The sequence below is a fragment of the Caloenas nicobarica genome, chromosome 2 (genome assembly GCF_036013445.1).
Source record: "Caloenas nicobarica isolate bCalNic1 chromosome 2, bCalNic1.hap1, whole genome shotgun sequence".
Taxonomy (NCBI): Eukaryota; Metazoa; Chordata; class Aves; order Columbiformes; family Columbidae; genus Caloenas; species Caloenas nicobarica.
In genome coordinates this window covers 156,845,844-156,862,598 of record NC_088246.1, presented here as the reverse complement: position 1 = coordinate 156,862,598, position 16,755 = coordinate 156,845,844, and the positions used below count along the sequence as shown (strand labels likewise).

At 39.4% G+C, this 16,755-nt stretch overlaps 1 protein-coding gene across 1 annotated transcript in view; it reads right to left on the bottom strand.

Moving 5' to 3' along the window:
• The window catches only part of TG (thyroglobulin), a 159,400-nt gene that overhangs the window by 22,613 nt on the left and 120,032 nt on the right, over positions 1-16,755 (bottom strand). Inside the window, exons 42-44 of the mRNA XM_065629003.1 lie at positions 9,167-9,331; positions 8,257-8,424; positions 759-940 (exon numbers count right to left, since the gene is read on the bottom strand). Of these exons, the coding sequence (XP_065485075.1) occupies positions 759-940; positions 8,257-8,424; positions 9,167-9,331 (515 nt within the window). The remainder of the gene's footprint in view (positions 1-758; positions 941-8,256; positions 8,425-9,166; positions 9,332-16,755) is intronic.

Here is a 16,755-nt window from a genome sequence, read left to right as displayed (position 1 = left end):
TGATTCTGCTTTCTCTCACCGTAGGAAACCACACATAAAGGGAACAAAATGCAGATTGGGTGACATTATACAACCTCTGTATACTGGCATAAATGATTACAGAAAGCTCAAGGAAATACACGAATAAGCATAAGAGGATTATTCTGCCATAGGTAAAATGGAGATTAGCAATGCACTGAATGGAGTTGGGAGCCACTTTTCTGAACATTCATAAATGCTTCACCATTTAATGCAGGATACTCATCTATGGAAAGCCTGACATTGTGAAGAAATATGCTTTGCAGGTTTCATAATATAAAAATTAATATAATTGCTGAAATAAAAGTTTTCAAACGTGACTACTCTCCAAATTTCCAAAAACTAGGAAAAGTATCTAATGGTATAATTGACTGTGAATAAAAGCCAAGTTCTTCTACTGTCACAAGGATGAGAGGACTCAAGGAATATTTGATACAGGGTGTGCAAACAACCAAGACATCTTTGACAGGAAAGTTTACACAAAGCAGCATTCTAAGTCTGAATCAAATATACAGTTCAGGAAAGACAATTCAAATTTTCCACAGGGCATAAAAGTCAGTCCAGTTTCTGTTTACCAGTGACATTGGAAACCTCATGGAAAGTGAAATAATATTCCCTATTTCCTGTTCATTTTTGCAAGAATTTCTCAAGTTTTTCAGAATATAACTATACACTTGAGATAAGCAAAACAAACCTTGCTTAAGCCCAGTCACACAGTTGTAATAGGATGAGTTTCTTACCGGGTGGCATTTTCCAAAGCCCTGGAAAATGATGAATAATCATCAGTTGAGTGTTCAAGGGAGTAATACCATGTAGCTGCATCTTCAATGAATGAGTTGGAGTCTTCTCCTCCCAAAGAATTTTGAAGAGCCTGATAAAAGGCTGTTTTGCTATTGGATCTTCCTTGACTTTCTTCAAATTTCTGAGAATAAAATGCATACGTTGAATTTACAAACAACACCAAAAGATACATTTTTAATGGAAGAATATAAACTCAGATCTCCCTCTGCTGGAACGAGTCCTTTCTGCTGTAATCTCTAATTCCTAAGGGAAGAAGTAGGGGATGGTCCTACTTTTTCTTTCCCAAGACTGTCACCAGCCAGCAGTGTTGGCTTCCTCAAATATGCTATATAGCCATTTCATGGCCACATCACTCTGCAGTTTCTGAGAACACCCACAAAGAAAAGTGGCTGCTATAAGGCCTGTATTTAGGTCCCTTCCAGGCCTTAGCCCTGGAAAAGAAATCCCTTTCACCCTGATCTCAATTAAAGTGTCAGCCGTGATCTTCAAATTTCATAACTCCTAGGGCCTTTAGGAGAGATCTAACTTGAAATGCCATTTTCCTGAGATCTGTGGTCTGAAACTTCTACTGACATAAAGGCACTTTCCCCAGAGCAGAGTGCCCATGTCACTGCAGAATTACTGGTAGCACAGGGACCATCTTCTATGCGAAACTGCTTACCTGACTTTATTTTTTAACAAAACTAAAAACTGCTGGAAGTTTTCAACACAACTTTCTTTGAGGAAGTTTTTCAGTTTAGCATTTCAGACTATTTTTTTTTTAAAGAATCTGTTTCAACTTCAGAAACAGAGTAACTTCATAAAAAAAAAAAAAAAAAAAAGTAACCTGAAATTTCCTGTGGATCAAATCCTTCCTAAAGAGGGCACCTTGCAGGTGCACACTGGCTGAAACTTGGTGTAAGAACTCCAGAGAGAAAGACCTAATGAACCACCTATATTATTTTGGGCAGTCAGTCTGGTGCAAAATAGACTTGTGTCTGCCCAGTCCAGTTACCATAGATGCCTTAGTGAATTTATTATTTTGATGGCCCACAGCTGGTTTTCATCATGCTGCTAGAAGGTCTTTCCACAACTCTATACAGAAAGTACGGAGAGAATAATTACTTTTCAACAAATTCACAGAAATGAAAGACAGAAAATAAGTCACCGTCTGCTGAGACGGAGGCCTGTCCTTACTGACATATTCTAGTACTTGGTGCATTTTGATTAAGTGACTTTACAAGAGATTTCAAAAAGCTATCAAATATCATAAGGTCCAAAATATCTTGGCAATTTTCCTTGTATTTGTAATAAATTCTTCTTTTGCTAGATTTTGGCTCATGCCATGTGAAAGGAGTCATGTGGTGCCAGTTTTAGTAATACAGTTGTACTTTGGAAAAGATCTACAATGCATGACACGTCACTTCATGTGCACAAATGCCACATATGAAACTGCATAGCACACTTGCCTGCAAAATCATTCAGTTTAAATACAGTGAGGACACGTATATTTTTCTGCAAGAAACAGAAATTATCGCTGAAGACCTAACTGCAGATTCACTGAACTCAAAAGCAATCCTCCCATCAGCTTTGGCGTACATCGATACACGTCACTATTAACCAGCAGAAGCACTGCTGCTGTCTAATTAGGAATCTTTCATTTGGTGACTGGAGCTGGTGGATTTAAATAGCAGATATGGATAAGAACAGATGCTTTTCTGTGTCAATGCGGAGGCCAAGCTCCTGCACAAAGCAACTTTCATGCAATACTTTCATATTGGTTTTGTGTTGGTTGTTTGTTGTTGTTCATTTGTTTTAACACATTTGTTACCTTATTCTACACCTGTCATGGATAACTTAAAACAGAGAGAAAAAGAAAGAGAAAAAAACCTTAGAGTATTGATTATGTACCCTCGGAACTGATCCTTCACTGCCTCATCCACTTCCAAGCACCAAATAAACATCACAGTTGAAAACCACAGAGAAGGAAATAGATCATACAACACATGGTTAAGCTGAGGAACTCCTTGCCACATGGTTTTGCCAATGCCAAAATTGGTGAAGATGAAATTTAACTAACAAGTTTTTGAATTAAAAAAAAAAAAAAAAAAAAAAAAATCAGTAGATGGTTATTAATTACGGAAAGACAAATTCAGGCTAGGAATTCCCTGAGCTGCAAAGTGCTAGAGTTTTGAAGAGCATTCAGCAGAAGTATCAGGTTTGCTTACCCTATTATTACGAACATCCACTCTCAGCCACTGCTGAAAACAGCATTCTGTGCTCAGTGGGCCTTTGATCTGACTCAGCGCAGTTGCCCTCAGGTTTTTACTGCACCTATGTACTAGTTTCTGTGATCTTCAAAATCCCTCCAGAATTCTGGTGATCTTTCTCAGCAATTATTGATAAGAGTGGGGTCCCTGAGATGTGTTGAGTCAGATGAAAGAGGACTCAACAGGTGGAGATGGATGAGAAACAGAATTGACATTTGTAGGATATTTTGAGATTTTTCATCCCAACCAGCTCTAAAACAGAATAATCTGAAACACGATGTCTCAAGTGTCACTTTGGCTATCATGAAATATAGTTTAAACATCTGACTTCAATGTGATAGCACAAAACAAAGCAATGCCTTCAAAATAAAACCCATGAAACAGTAAAAAGACAAAGCATTTTAACTTTTCAGAAATTGATTAAATATGATGAATTTTCTATGTCCAAGAAATCCTTCCCATTAGAAAATATATGACCAAGGAACAATTTTCAAATAGCAGTAGATACAACAGCTGCTACCAGATTAACAGAAACAGCTGCACATTATGTAAAATAATTTACATTCTGCTAACCTTTACAGAGGTATTAGCAACTGACCTCACAGTTATAGTGGGGTTTTCAACTTTTTTTTAGAAAGTAAGTAAGAAAATAATTAAAAACAGCAGGTGCACCTCTTTCTACTGTCCTGATGATGCAAAGTGGTCATAAGCACCGTCTAAATAATGAGTTATATGACGCTTACTGTTCTTGCTCCTGCAGCATAGCTTCTGGAGCATTTGACTGAATCTGGTCCAGTGTTTTGTTTAAAAAGAAATTGTAGCAGTTGGTAGACCAAACATTTCCATCTTCCAAGGAGCAAAATGTGCATTTCTGACAAAACAGAAAAGGGATGACACTAACAGAGTATGTACAGAGCTTAGGTCTTAAATAGCTTTTGATAAACATTGTCATAAAAGATGGTGGAAGACCTGCCAGCCATTCAGCAGAGTATTTCAAGGATCCCAGCCAGTTACAAGATGAAGTAAAGAGACAATAACAGCCCATTCTCTTCACCGATTGCATTTATCAGGACACTGCTCCCCTGGTCATTACAGTTAATATATATGTATCTGACATTTGTTGTATGTTGATGAATACCTTTATCCATAAAGAAATTAACTGACTGTAATATAGTGCAGTATGGAAGATCTGGTCTGCATAGATCCAGTTGCTTACATGGGGTAAACAAGATATATTTCTGTCTATCCACTCCTCTGTGTCCTGGTTCTAGGTTTTACAGCCAACTAGATTTGTACTAAGAAGGCAAAGAAAAAGGGAGAAAACACAAAGTGCAGCCTTAGTCTTCCAACTAAAAAGAAAGCTATTAATTCTTGCAATGTGGAGATTACACAGTAGGCACAGAACATATGGAGGATATAAACAAGGCTGTAATTACTTACATGCATATACTAACACATATGGATCAGCATGAGTGACTCTGTATATTTAATGCCAGTAGGAACCATTAGATCTTCCCACCTGAGCTTCACATATAGCACAGGGATAAAATTTTGCCCAGTTGGGAATTGAAATCAACAATTTTAGAGGTTTCTGCTCAGCTGCCCTAATCTATGACTGTTCAAAGCAGACCCTGAGGGTCTGCCATGGGAATTGAAGTTAACAGGTTCAGGCTTAACCGCTCCATATGCCACATAATAGTGCATTATGGCACCACTTGCCATTCCCTTAACAAACTCTGCTTTGTTTCTCACTTATTTTCAACCATCTGATGCCTGCACTGGGGATGAGTATGAGGTGCTCCAGGAAGTGGTAAATCTGTCTCAGTTCACATGAATAAGCATTCAAGTGAATGCCACAAAACGGTCACTTCCACGGGCAAGACTGAGCACAAGTATTCAGTATACTCTCTGCTGCAAGCATCACTGAGAGACCTCAGCCTTTAGTTGTAAACAAATCAAACATAAATGTTTTGCTAGCACATAAGTGATGCCTTCTGTCTCTTCATTTCATTTATAATAGTTAAGGTCTTAACAGGCACAAGCACAGTGTTGCAGTGGGAATACAGACTCCCAAAATGATCAACCGCCAGTCTCAACATGACCAACTGCCAGTAAGTCCCCACAGAACAACTTGGTGCCAACTGGATTTATCACCTTCAGGTGTGGTTGCAATCTAGAGGTTTTACTCTCACTCGTAAGACTCAACTGCCAAGACTTTATAAACCTTACAGGCAACTCCAGTCTAAGGTGATAAGATTCGCATCACATCTCAAGCTTACTTCCATCCAAAGGGCTAAAAGTGTCTCCTCACCGTTTACAGGATCAGTATTAATACAGCAAGACCAGAATTAATAGACCAAGCCTTTGGCTGAATTTGCCAGCACAACTATTCCGAGGAACCGGTGGAACAGATCAGCAGGGGTTACATTCTTCTATCCCCCCCACTCTTTGCACCTGGCTGCACTGAAACCAGTCATCTTAAAGGACGTGGAAATTAAGGACTTTGACAACTCCGTTCACTTGCCACAGGACCTTTTAGCTGTGCCATTTATCTATGTAAATACATGCATGGTTCTTCTCTCTACAGTGTTGGAACATATCCACAGATGGATTTTCACCCCAGGGAGGTTTGGTCCCCCCTTTGTAGAACAGGTTAAATAAGCTGGCCAGAGTCAGAAGCAAAATGGGAACTATGTCTTGGTTTCCAGACTTAAGCTCAGTGCTCTGTCCACCAGCTAAGCCCTTACACCTTCCTTAGCATATCAGTAAAATCAGCTTTGAGTTTTCCCAGAGAGATGCAAGCCAGATCTACCTCAAGGGAACCCTTAAAGTGAATAAAATAGAAGAGTGGGACACAGCATGGCTTGTCTCAAATACTTCTTCCAGGCCTATATGGTGGGGAAAGGACAATTAGCACAGATCGAAGATCCTTTATAACATTATGACAGAAGAAATGGGGCACATACTTCTCAGTAACAGCCACGACCTACACCAGTTTCTGACACTTCAGCTAAATGTATCTGTGGCCTATTCAGGAATTTATCATCTGACTTTGGCTGCAACCACACATGGTCATGGTTATGATGTAGAAATGCTCTTGTTCTTAAATAGCTCAATGATGGAGGAAGGATTACAGTTTTCCAGCAATTAATAATTTAACGAGCAAGAAATCAGGAAATTTTAACCTTGTAATAAGGCCTTAAGAAAACAGTCCAAAGACAGAAATACAGACTGGTCAAAACAGTCATATTCTCTCAAGCCCTAAAAACCTGACGACATGAGAAAATAGAACTAGAGGAAAATGTGCATTAAAAAAATCATTGTCTCGTATTGAGAACAAGAAAATAGCTTAAAGAAGTCAAAAGGAAAAAACAAAACAAAACAAAACAAAATATAACCAGCTACCATGAACATTAGGAATTCTCTGGAGCAGAGATAGAACCTGACTGACAGCAGTAGCACCAAGTAACGTATGTACTATTATATACATATATATATATAAAGAAGTTAACTATCCTTTTAAGTAAGGATAGTTAAACCCTTGCCAAAGGAAACCAGAAGATCTCCAACAGTAGGACATTTTAAAACAAATCTCTCAGGTTGAGGTAGTTATGACCATTTCTTAGGGTTGAGTTGCACCAACTTTTTTTAGTTCCCTTCCGACCTTATTTTCTGCAAGCTTTTAAATGAAGAAGATATTCCAGATTTTCTTTTTGGAAAGGCAACACTTCACTACTGATCTCTCAGTTATGAGTGTTTTTTCCTTTTCATTTCAACCTCACAATGCTGCTTTTAGCACTTTTTGTTGGCTTTTAGCACTTGTGGCTTTCATTAACACCATGATTTCTTGCATAATTTCTAATACATCATGGAATTTAATTTTGGTTTTGCAGACAACTGTCACATGTGGGAATAGTGGCAAAGGAAAGAATTTCACTTCCTAGTCTTCATCACACAACTTGTAATGAGGTTACTGAGGTTTATTCCCCTCTCACAAGGCTGGATCGTTATCTGCAGACCTCCAGCATCACAGTCTGTTGCCTGCCTGATTTCCTCTTTTCATTGATTCCACAAGAGAAAGGTACATGAAATAAGAGCAGGAAACTTCTGATGGAGACTAAGCAAGCACTATGAACTTTATTCGGGTGGCTCAAAACCTCTTATTTCAAAGGAGTAATTTTGTCATTAATTCTGAAGTAAATTGGTCTATGTATTATTGGTTAGCCATGAAGAGAAGGTAGATTAACCTTTCACTGCCTCCTAAGAGATGAAATCCACACAGTTACAGAAATAGAGCAACAGACCTGCAGTTCACTTAGATAACCCTCAAAATAATCCCTGCTGTTACATTCTTCTGTTGATTTCTTAATGTATATCTGAGCACATTGGAACATTTAAATTAATTCACCAGTGTTAAACAGGGAAGGGCAATTGTTCTTATCATGGAGAAGGACAAATGAACTAGAAGAGGTTCATATGGTGTCTCAAGAACAGACAGTGCCAGAGGATTTACAAGAAGACACAAAATCCCACTGGGTAGACCTTCATGCTTTTGAAGACTTTTAGGTCCAAAGCACAGCATGAACACAATGCTTTTCATTGTTTTCATTTCAATTTATGCCCTGAAACCTTAGCCCACACATCAGGCTAGTGCTATTCTTAGTCATAGCTAATCCATATTCAGAAACATCTTTACAAGAAAACTTACTTCTTGAAGGCAATAGAGAAAAAAGGTTGCTGGGAAAAAAAAAAAAAAAAAGAAAAATCCAACCAAAAGAAACAAAAATAACCAAAACATATTGGCATGGGAAAGTCTAACTTAGGTCTGCTGGACAGGAAGAACTTCATAACCAAGTTATGAGCTTGCTTTATTCTTTGTGATGTTCAGCTGAGATTGCAATAAAAATAGAATTTTAGAGACAGTAAAACATACTGCTGCATATTAATACATAGTTAACCTCTGCTGACCTCTTACCTTTTCAAATCTCCCCCCCTAGCATTAATCAACAAATCTAATAATTCCATTAATCAGCCTAAACAGGACTGGGTGGAGATGGACAATGCCTTTGCATATTTGCATGGAGTATAATTCACAAACTGTAGAAATCAAAAAGCATCTTCCTGGCTGCATATGATTACTGTAATAATATTAATGCCATCAGTTCATTAACAGCGAGCCTCTTCCTACCTTAATTGCCTTAGCTCTGCTGATCAACCCGTCTTGTTGAGCACTTCCAATGAGCAGATCTACTTTCCGAAGTTGAGGGCGCTGCAGGGCCTTAGCTAAAGGTTCCTGAACGTAAACTCCATCCATCACTGGTCCCCAGTACTGGAATGGGCCACTTATAGCTAGGAGCTAGGTTAGCAAAAAAGCAATAATATTGCCATTAAATTAGGTTACCCATGTCATTTCCATTTTACTTATGCTTCAGACAACTGAGTGGTAGCCTTCAAGTGAACAAGTGATCAGTTAATATAAGTGCAAACTCACCACTGCCAGGAAGCAATGCTTTTGCTGACTGTCTCAGTGAGTGAAGCGAGCTGAATAGGCCAAGATAATTGATGGTCTTATAAAAATATTTTTTTAAATTAGGGATTGGCTCTATGCTGATCCTGATTGAAAAAATGTATTGCTATTGAGTGTTTTAATTTGTGGGTAAAGGATTCGTCTCTAGAATAATTTATACTGCAGGTTTCACAAGTCTCCCACTTAGGAAACAGTGCACTGATATCCCTCCCCACTTTCTTTCTGCAAAACTGCAGTTACTGAAGCTACAGACACTCGATTCCCCTCTAGGAAAACACCCAGGTGCAGACAATAGGGCACATAAAGAAGTAAAAAAATGAAATTTAGTTTAATTTTGGAAGCTGTGATTAAAGTAGTGTAAAAGGATTTTAATCTAGTGGAGAATCAAGTTGTGAGTATTCATAGGTCAGAGGTGGATGTCATGGACATCAGCATCACTCCACCGAAGTTTGTCCAGTCCCTTTTTCACAAGGATTCAGCCCAATTTATTTTTTAAGCTTCTTCACATCTTCTTGTCAAAAGAAACCTCTTTTGACTCCTTGCCCACAACATACATTTTGCAATGGTGTACCTTGGTCTGTGCATCATTGAGGACACGAGCAGGCAACTGGCGGAGGCAGGCTACGATTTCCTCACTGGTGGATGAAGGACATCCCACATCTTCAGCCAGGACTGCTGCTTGGGTCTGTGCTCTCCTCTTACTAATAATGGATGCTGGAGAAAAAGCTGAGCCTCCCTGGAAAAAAAAGACAAGATCAGTCAACACATGCTGTCAAAATACGTGGTCCCCTGGTGAAGGTAAAAAAGATGAGAAGCAAAATCTACTTAGTTGGAGAATGTAAAACACTGGTATTTCAAACATAAGAAGCAAGTTCTAATGAAGCAAAGGAGAGGAAGGATAAATTTGGCCTTTTCCAGCTCTGCCATGGTTATTTTGGAAGACCTCTGAAAATTGTCTACGTTCTAACCAAGTCACAAATCTTTCTGAAAACTTTGCTGCAAGGAGACACATTCAGACAGGAGTGAATACAAAGAGAGTGCTGTGAGGCACATCAGGGAATGGAAAGCACATCTTACGAGAGAAGACTAAATAGAGTTTTACTTCCTTAACCGTGGTAAACAAGGATTGAGAGCAGGCATGATCTTTATAAATGAATCCATGAAGAAGATCTATTTATACCTTAGGACAATGCTGGTTCAAACCCAAGTGGGCACTAACTATTCACAGTGAATGTAAATAAATTTAGGCTAGAAACTCTGGGGTAGATAACCCAAGGAGCACTGAGGGTTTAGAAAAGTTATGAGCAGATGTAGTAGGAACAAAAGTCTAACCCAAGCTTCAGAAGATTTACCAGAGCCAAAGCACATTAAAATCAGATCGAATCTCTATCCCAGACTCTTTATTTCTTTCCTATGGTTGTGCCAGCATGGAAAAGGTCCTCACTAAGATAGTACAATATTGTTGAGTAACCATAAAAACTACTGATTGAAAATGCAGATAAATTAGTATAAATCTGATAAGATCTGACCTAGAACAGAAAGGCTGGAATAGCTCTGACATGGTTCAAATGACTAATTTCCAAACATTCACATAAGTTTACTACAACTGCTTAGCTTTCGTGTTCTAAAAAAACCCCAAACACTAGATGCATGATATGAAAGACTCCGATCTCTTCAACCGATTAAACTACTTCTTACTGAATTTGCTCAAAGCATAACTAGAAGTCTGAAAAAGCATAAAACCAGGAGCAAGTTAAAAAGAAACAGAAAACAAACAGCAAATCCTTAATTTGAAATTGCCTCAAACCTTTGAGCCTGAAGAACTCTGTGCAGCCTTGGCTAGCACCTAGGACTTTTTTTATATTTCAAACAAGCAGATCCATTGATACTAATAGGATAGCATTGCTCACAACTGGAGAAATTGCTTTCCAAAAATAAATAGAAAGAGGTTATTGTTTGGATGTAGAGACAGTCTTTTTAGTTCATTGCATGCAGAATTTCCAGTGCTACTACCTTCCTGAGAGGTTTCTCTTCCTTTTCAGGGGATCTGGAAAACAACCACTGTTATTGGCTTAAAGGCCGAGATGTAGGTGGTTACAGATAAGCAAAGGAAAAAGCTAAGATTGTCGACCTTTGGGCACTGGAAGAGACTTCTCTGGTTTTAAGAGGGCTGAAAGACTAAAGCAGAAGAAAAAAACACCACTTGGTCTTATTCCTCACTTCTGCCCTCAGTTTAGACTAGAACCTGAGTGAGCAATGGGCTTTATCCTCACGTGGGATTTGCAGTGGCCTGTTTTGTGTTTATAAGGCACGACATTTACCAGCTGCTGACTAGGTGCACCGACTCAGTTGGTCACGAGAGAGAGAGAAAAATATCTTTGCTGAGAGCATTTCTGTGTGTGGGTGTGTCCCCAGGATGAGGAATGAGAACATATTCAACAGAACTATGATGGGTGAGACTGGAAAAGGGATAACACGGCATGCCAGCTTCCCTCAGAAGAGTTGCTTCCTTGTTTTTCATTTGAAGCAAGGAATTATGTGTCTCCTTGGTATAGCAGAGAAATTAGATCTAGGATTGCACAATATTTATCCGCTAATCTGGGAAACATATTCTTCAACATCACATCTGAAAGTGTGCAGCATATTTTATCAAGTACCTCTAAATAACATTCACTTCAAACCAAACCAAACCATAAAAAATTTAAGGGCTTCAAGTTTCCCTAATTCTTGAAGTTTTCCAGATTTTGAAAGTGGCAGTTTCTGTGGAAGTTCTAAATTTGCCTTATTAAAAGGCTAAGTTTGATAGGGAGACTACTGAGATCAGATGACATACAGAAACCAAAAATGCACTGCGACCAAGAAAAACATCCTAGTATGTGCTTGATTTTGAACACATCTCCTCTCAGGGATTTTAGAAGCTTTGCAAAGTTCCCCTGTCTCTGAAATGGCTACAAACTGAAAAACTTCCCTCAGGTCAAATAGTGGGTCAAACAAAAGTGGCAAAACGTTCTGGACAGACGTGACCCACAAGTCCTCTCTGCAGAGGGAGAGCTGAAAGCCTGGACAGGCAAATCTTCATCTCACAGCACTGGATGTGTATGGGCTTAGATTATCATATCATTAGCTATGATCCAAGCTCAATGAGTAAAAGAAAAACCCAAAACTTTTGCAAAACTGTTTGTGACATGAGGATAGTTTGAGGGGAATAGTTCTTGCTTGAAGCCTTACCCTAGCTGTGGATATTTTCACTTCTTTGCATGAGTGGTTAGAACAGGTTTACATGCTCCTCTTTATTCTGTTTTTGTTATTTCTGTTTTCCATGGTAATGGCCACTTCCTCAATTGTTTTTTTTGGTTGTTGTTTTTCATTTGCTTGTTTGTTTGTTTATAACATCTGCATTCAGGAAGCATGTCTTGCATTTGGGGGTTTGAAAGAGATGTGGTATCCGCTACTGTTATTCATGTTTAATTTTTGTTAGGACTGGAAGTGGGTGATAGAGGAACTTGCAACATCATCCCAGCAGTATTTGGGAGCAATACTGTTATGTTCCCTCCCCTGGTACATCTGAAATATGTTTCAGGCTCTGGAAACAAGGCCACTCATACCACAGAAGTTAGGCAAGCAAAACTGTACCAGTTCTCTGTTTTTCAAATTCACATCACAATTCAGGCTCATTGTTTTCTCATCCTCACCAAAAAACCTCAGGAACAAATAAGTGAGAGCAGAAGTTGGAGACTGCCCAGAATTAAATTTCTTCCTTTTTGAGCCTGCAGTTTTCACATTAAAAATAAATCTTCCTTAAACACTGTAGCCACATTAAAGGCAGGCTCAGGACACAGAGGATAACATAGCTGCACTCAGCATTTCTGTTGGCCTCTTTCCTTTCAAAACTATAATTTATTTGTGTGATTAGTCCTAGAAACCAGTGATGAAGGAGTTGTGTGCTTTAAAAAACAGAACTATTCAGGAAGAAGTAGAAACACAAGAGGGACTGTTCATTTCCATTACTTGACACCCATATTACTATCAACATGACAGAATCATGAATCAGGAAACCAAAAATCATGAGATCAACTCAAAAATAACAAACACTGTGTTCTTTTTTTTAGTCCTCTGCTTTTTAATTATCCAGGAATTCTCCTGTACCTATAAACACAAGGGCTAAAAAATTCACTTTTAAAACTAACAGCTGAGAACTTATCCTGCAGAGTAGTTTTTTTTATAGCAAATATCTAATCGATATGAGATATAGAATAAAACTGTGAACGTTAGTCATCTTGCCGTCACAGGGTATTTCCTATCTCAGCATCGTTTAGAAGGGCTTGACAGGGAACTGAAGCCACACGCAGTTCTTGTTTCAGCTGTCCTTACAGATTGACCTGCTGTCATCAGAGGAACTTCCGATGACATTTTTCACAATGACCCGGATCAAAACATTCGGTACTGGACTGCTGAGAAGAAGCAGTTGCTGCTGCATTGCACAATCCAGAACAGCAAAATTACACTGTCCTAAAGTGTTAGGAAAGCTGGGAACATTATGATGATGGTTGGGCAATAATGCCTACTGTAACAAGTTATGGCATTGAAAATGGAAGGCAAAGCTTTCAGTACTATTTAGTTCAAGGACCAGCAGCTTCATAAGCATTTCTTTATTTCTGTTACAAAATCAGAAGTTAAGCTAGGCAGTAGAAACTCAGATACTAGGAAATGTTGCAGTTCACAACGGTGAGAAGTTTTCCTACAGGAAAGATGGGGACAGACTTTTTAGCAGAGCCTCTTGCAACAGGACAGGGCGTAATGGTTTTAAAGTGAAGGATGGGAAATTCAGGCTAGACATGAAGAACAAATTTTTTACAATGAGGGTGGCAAAACACTGGCCCAGGTTGCCCAGAGAGGTGGTGGATGCCCCATCCCTGGAGACATCCCAGGCCAGGCTGGACGGGGCTCTGAGCAACCTGATCTGGGTGAAGATGTCCCTGCTCATGGCAGGGGGGTTGGACTGGATGAGCTTTGAAGGTCCCTTCCAACCCAAACTGTTCTATGATTCTGTGATTCTGTGATTGTATGATTCTATGATTCTGTGATTCTATGATTCAGTGATTCTGGTGAATGCAAATCACAATTACATGAAGATGAATTCTTGTTTGGTGTTAGGCTCTGATTGATTGAGGTGAGGCTGGTACCTCTTGCAAACTTCTCTCTTGGGACATCATAGTTCACAAATCTGCACTGGTAATACCCTGTCCACCCCAATTCTCCCTACACTTCTTGGGCACATCTACTTATTCTTGTCTAGCCGAACACTAGCTTTCTGCTTCAGATGTCTGACAGTTCAGGAGCTTGTAGTTAAATAACACCTCTTGCTGCTATTCTGCTGAGATCATAAAAGAATATATGGGCTATTCCTGTAAGCTGTACCTCTGTCTCCCAACACACCTGGAAAAGACCACTGTTGTAGAAACTGCAATGCTGAATGTCTTTTAATTCCTCATTTACTCTGGAAACTCACTTCTGCAAAGATTTTCAAAACTGATTCACAACAGATCGAATGACTAGAAACTTCACTGCAATTAGTTTTTATCACCCACACCCTGTAAACCCAAAAGGTTCTTCCTCTCCTCACATCATGACCTCTAGTTTTCCCAACCTGACTTGAAACTGAAAACCCTGCTTGAGCCACGTTTGTCTCTTTTAATACATGTACTCCCTTCACATTAATGCAGTTTCTCTGATGGCTACAAGGCTGCAGACTCCTTACGAAGCAGGTTTTCTGTCTGCCCAGAGGCATGCTGTAGACCAGGGGAGTCAAACTCATTTTCACCAAGGGCCACATCAGCCTCGTGGTTGCCTTCAAAGGGACAAATGTAATTTTAGGACTCCTACATTTATACAGGCCTAAAATTACATGCAGCCCTTTGAAGGCAACTGCTATAGACGATACAAACAGCAACAACGGTAACACCATCCAAAAAGAGAGATCAAAAAATTTCTAATGAAAACAGTCAAACCAATTAAATGTCCAGATAGTTCTACTTTCCCAAAAGATCCAGCTGTATACCAATATTTTCTTGGTTAAAGATGATAGGCACTCTCCAGGCTCAGATGCATACAGTTCACAGCCAGAAACATCTGTCAGACCCATGTTTGACCTCCAGGCAGCCAAGGTTCTTCCATTTCCTGACTACCGAGCTCAAGTGCTTCCTATCACTTAAAACATGGCTTGTGTTTGACTAAAGCCTGATACTGCATGAGGCATTTAAGCTGGGCTCAGAACATTGAGAAGTGGATACTGCAATCTTCTTTGCAGTTCGTGCCTGAAGATAATCACTCCACTGATAGAAAACTGCACGTTATTTCTGTTTAAGGATGTCTTCAGTTTCAGTTAATGCCAGATTAAAGAGACTGTTCATACTCTGGTTTTGTTCCCTGAAAAAATAGGCAAACTGCAACTGACTCCTACGTCTTATTTCCAATTAGCTTAACAGATTGTTCTCTAAAAGACTGGATTTAGAATATTTTCAGTGTTGTATATCAGTATCCTGCATTTCTTTTCCTTAGACATCTAATTCAGCATAGTGGCAAGTGCTTACAACACACCAAGGTTGCAGGGCTCTATGTGAAGACATTAATGTAATTTTTTCCAGGCATTCAGACAAAATCTGTCTTCAAGAACTTGGAGGACTAGAAATCTTTGGAACCAACTCATGGAGTCTATATCATCACAGCTAAGGAGCTATGTAGCTGACATATGGAAAACACTAACATATGAAGTGTAATGAGGAATTGGCAGGTCAGTCCAGCAATGGAGACTGTGATATATGCATTTTTCCCTCCATAACTATCTACTAGAGCTGTGATTTGCAGATAAAAATGGGGGAAAGGAGAGGGTCCTCTCTCTTTTGTCAAAAATAGTGTTTTGAAGAAGGAGGATTTATTTTTTATATACGAGTCTTGGCAAATCCCTCTCTGCTGTAATCAGAGGCAGTCCTGCAAGTGCAATGCTCCTCTCTGCAGTGACTCACTGGATGCCTGTGTCAGGTTAGTGACTTGAATAACAGGATATGAATACTTTTAAGATGACATATAAAGCCTCACTCAATTCATATCAAAACTTTCTTCTATTTAGATGTAAACATTGCTTTATCAGTTATCATTTAGAACAAGTTATTAGCTGAATGCACTGAAAAGGTAAACTGGCTCTCATCATTGCACAAGGGCAAAAAGCCACCAGAAACCGACAGAAATGACACAGAAATGGAAAATTTTATTTCTCTCCACTGCAAATTCATCAGCTTCTCTACAAGCATGGTAAAAACCATGGCTGAGATTTATTGTGTTTCCAGTGGAGCGTGTTCTATCAAGAAAATCCAATCTCTTCTTCAGTGTGACCAATCTTTCCTGCTCAGCTTGAGACCTGCCCCATTGGTGACTGCATCTTGGAACATAAACTGACTTCTTGCAAAGGCACAAAGACAGTGAGAGCCAGCCCAAGGCAGATATTGGTGAGAAGGATCAGGAAAAGCCAGAGTTCCGTCCCTGCCTCTTCCCATGTGTGGTGCAGACATCTCCCAACCTGTGAATCTCTTAGTGATTACAAAAACATTGTACATCCATTCAGTGAGCGCTGTTAGGAAACATGCACGACGCATCCCTGTGGTTTGAAGAAAGCAACAAAGTCCTAAACAATCAAAATACAACCAGTGGGGATAATCATGGCACATTATGGTAAAACCAGCTCCCCAGAACACTGGCTATAACACTGTCACAGCTCTGTGTTGTAGACTGATTTGCTTATCAAGGTCCCTAATGCTTTCCTGTCCCTTCAAGGTGAGGACAGCTAGTGCAGCCCATCAAAGAGAAAGGATATTCTCCTGAAATTACTATAGCTCCAAATTTTGGCAGAGGTTTAGGAATTTGATCGCTGTCTCCTGGTTCCAATAATGCTTACAGAACAGCTCCCACGTTTGTCAACTTCTAGTTTTCATCATCAAACAGGTTGGCATTACAATGAGCATCTACTCACAGCTGCTCTGGTGTGCAGTAGGAACTCTGCTTGGATTTGCTGGGTATTCTGATGGGTTGTTTGTTGCTTTTTGTTTGGTTTGGTTGGGTTTTTTTTTAATTTACTATTCAATATTAGGTATATGAGCTTCTCAGGTC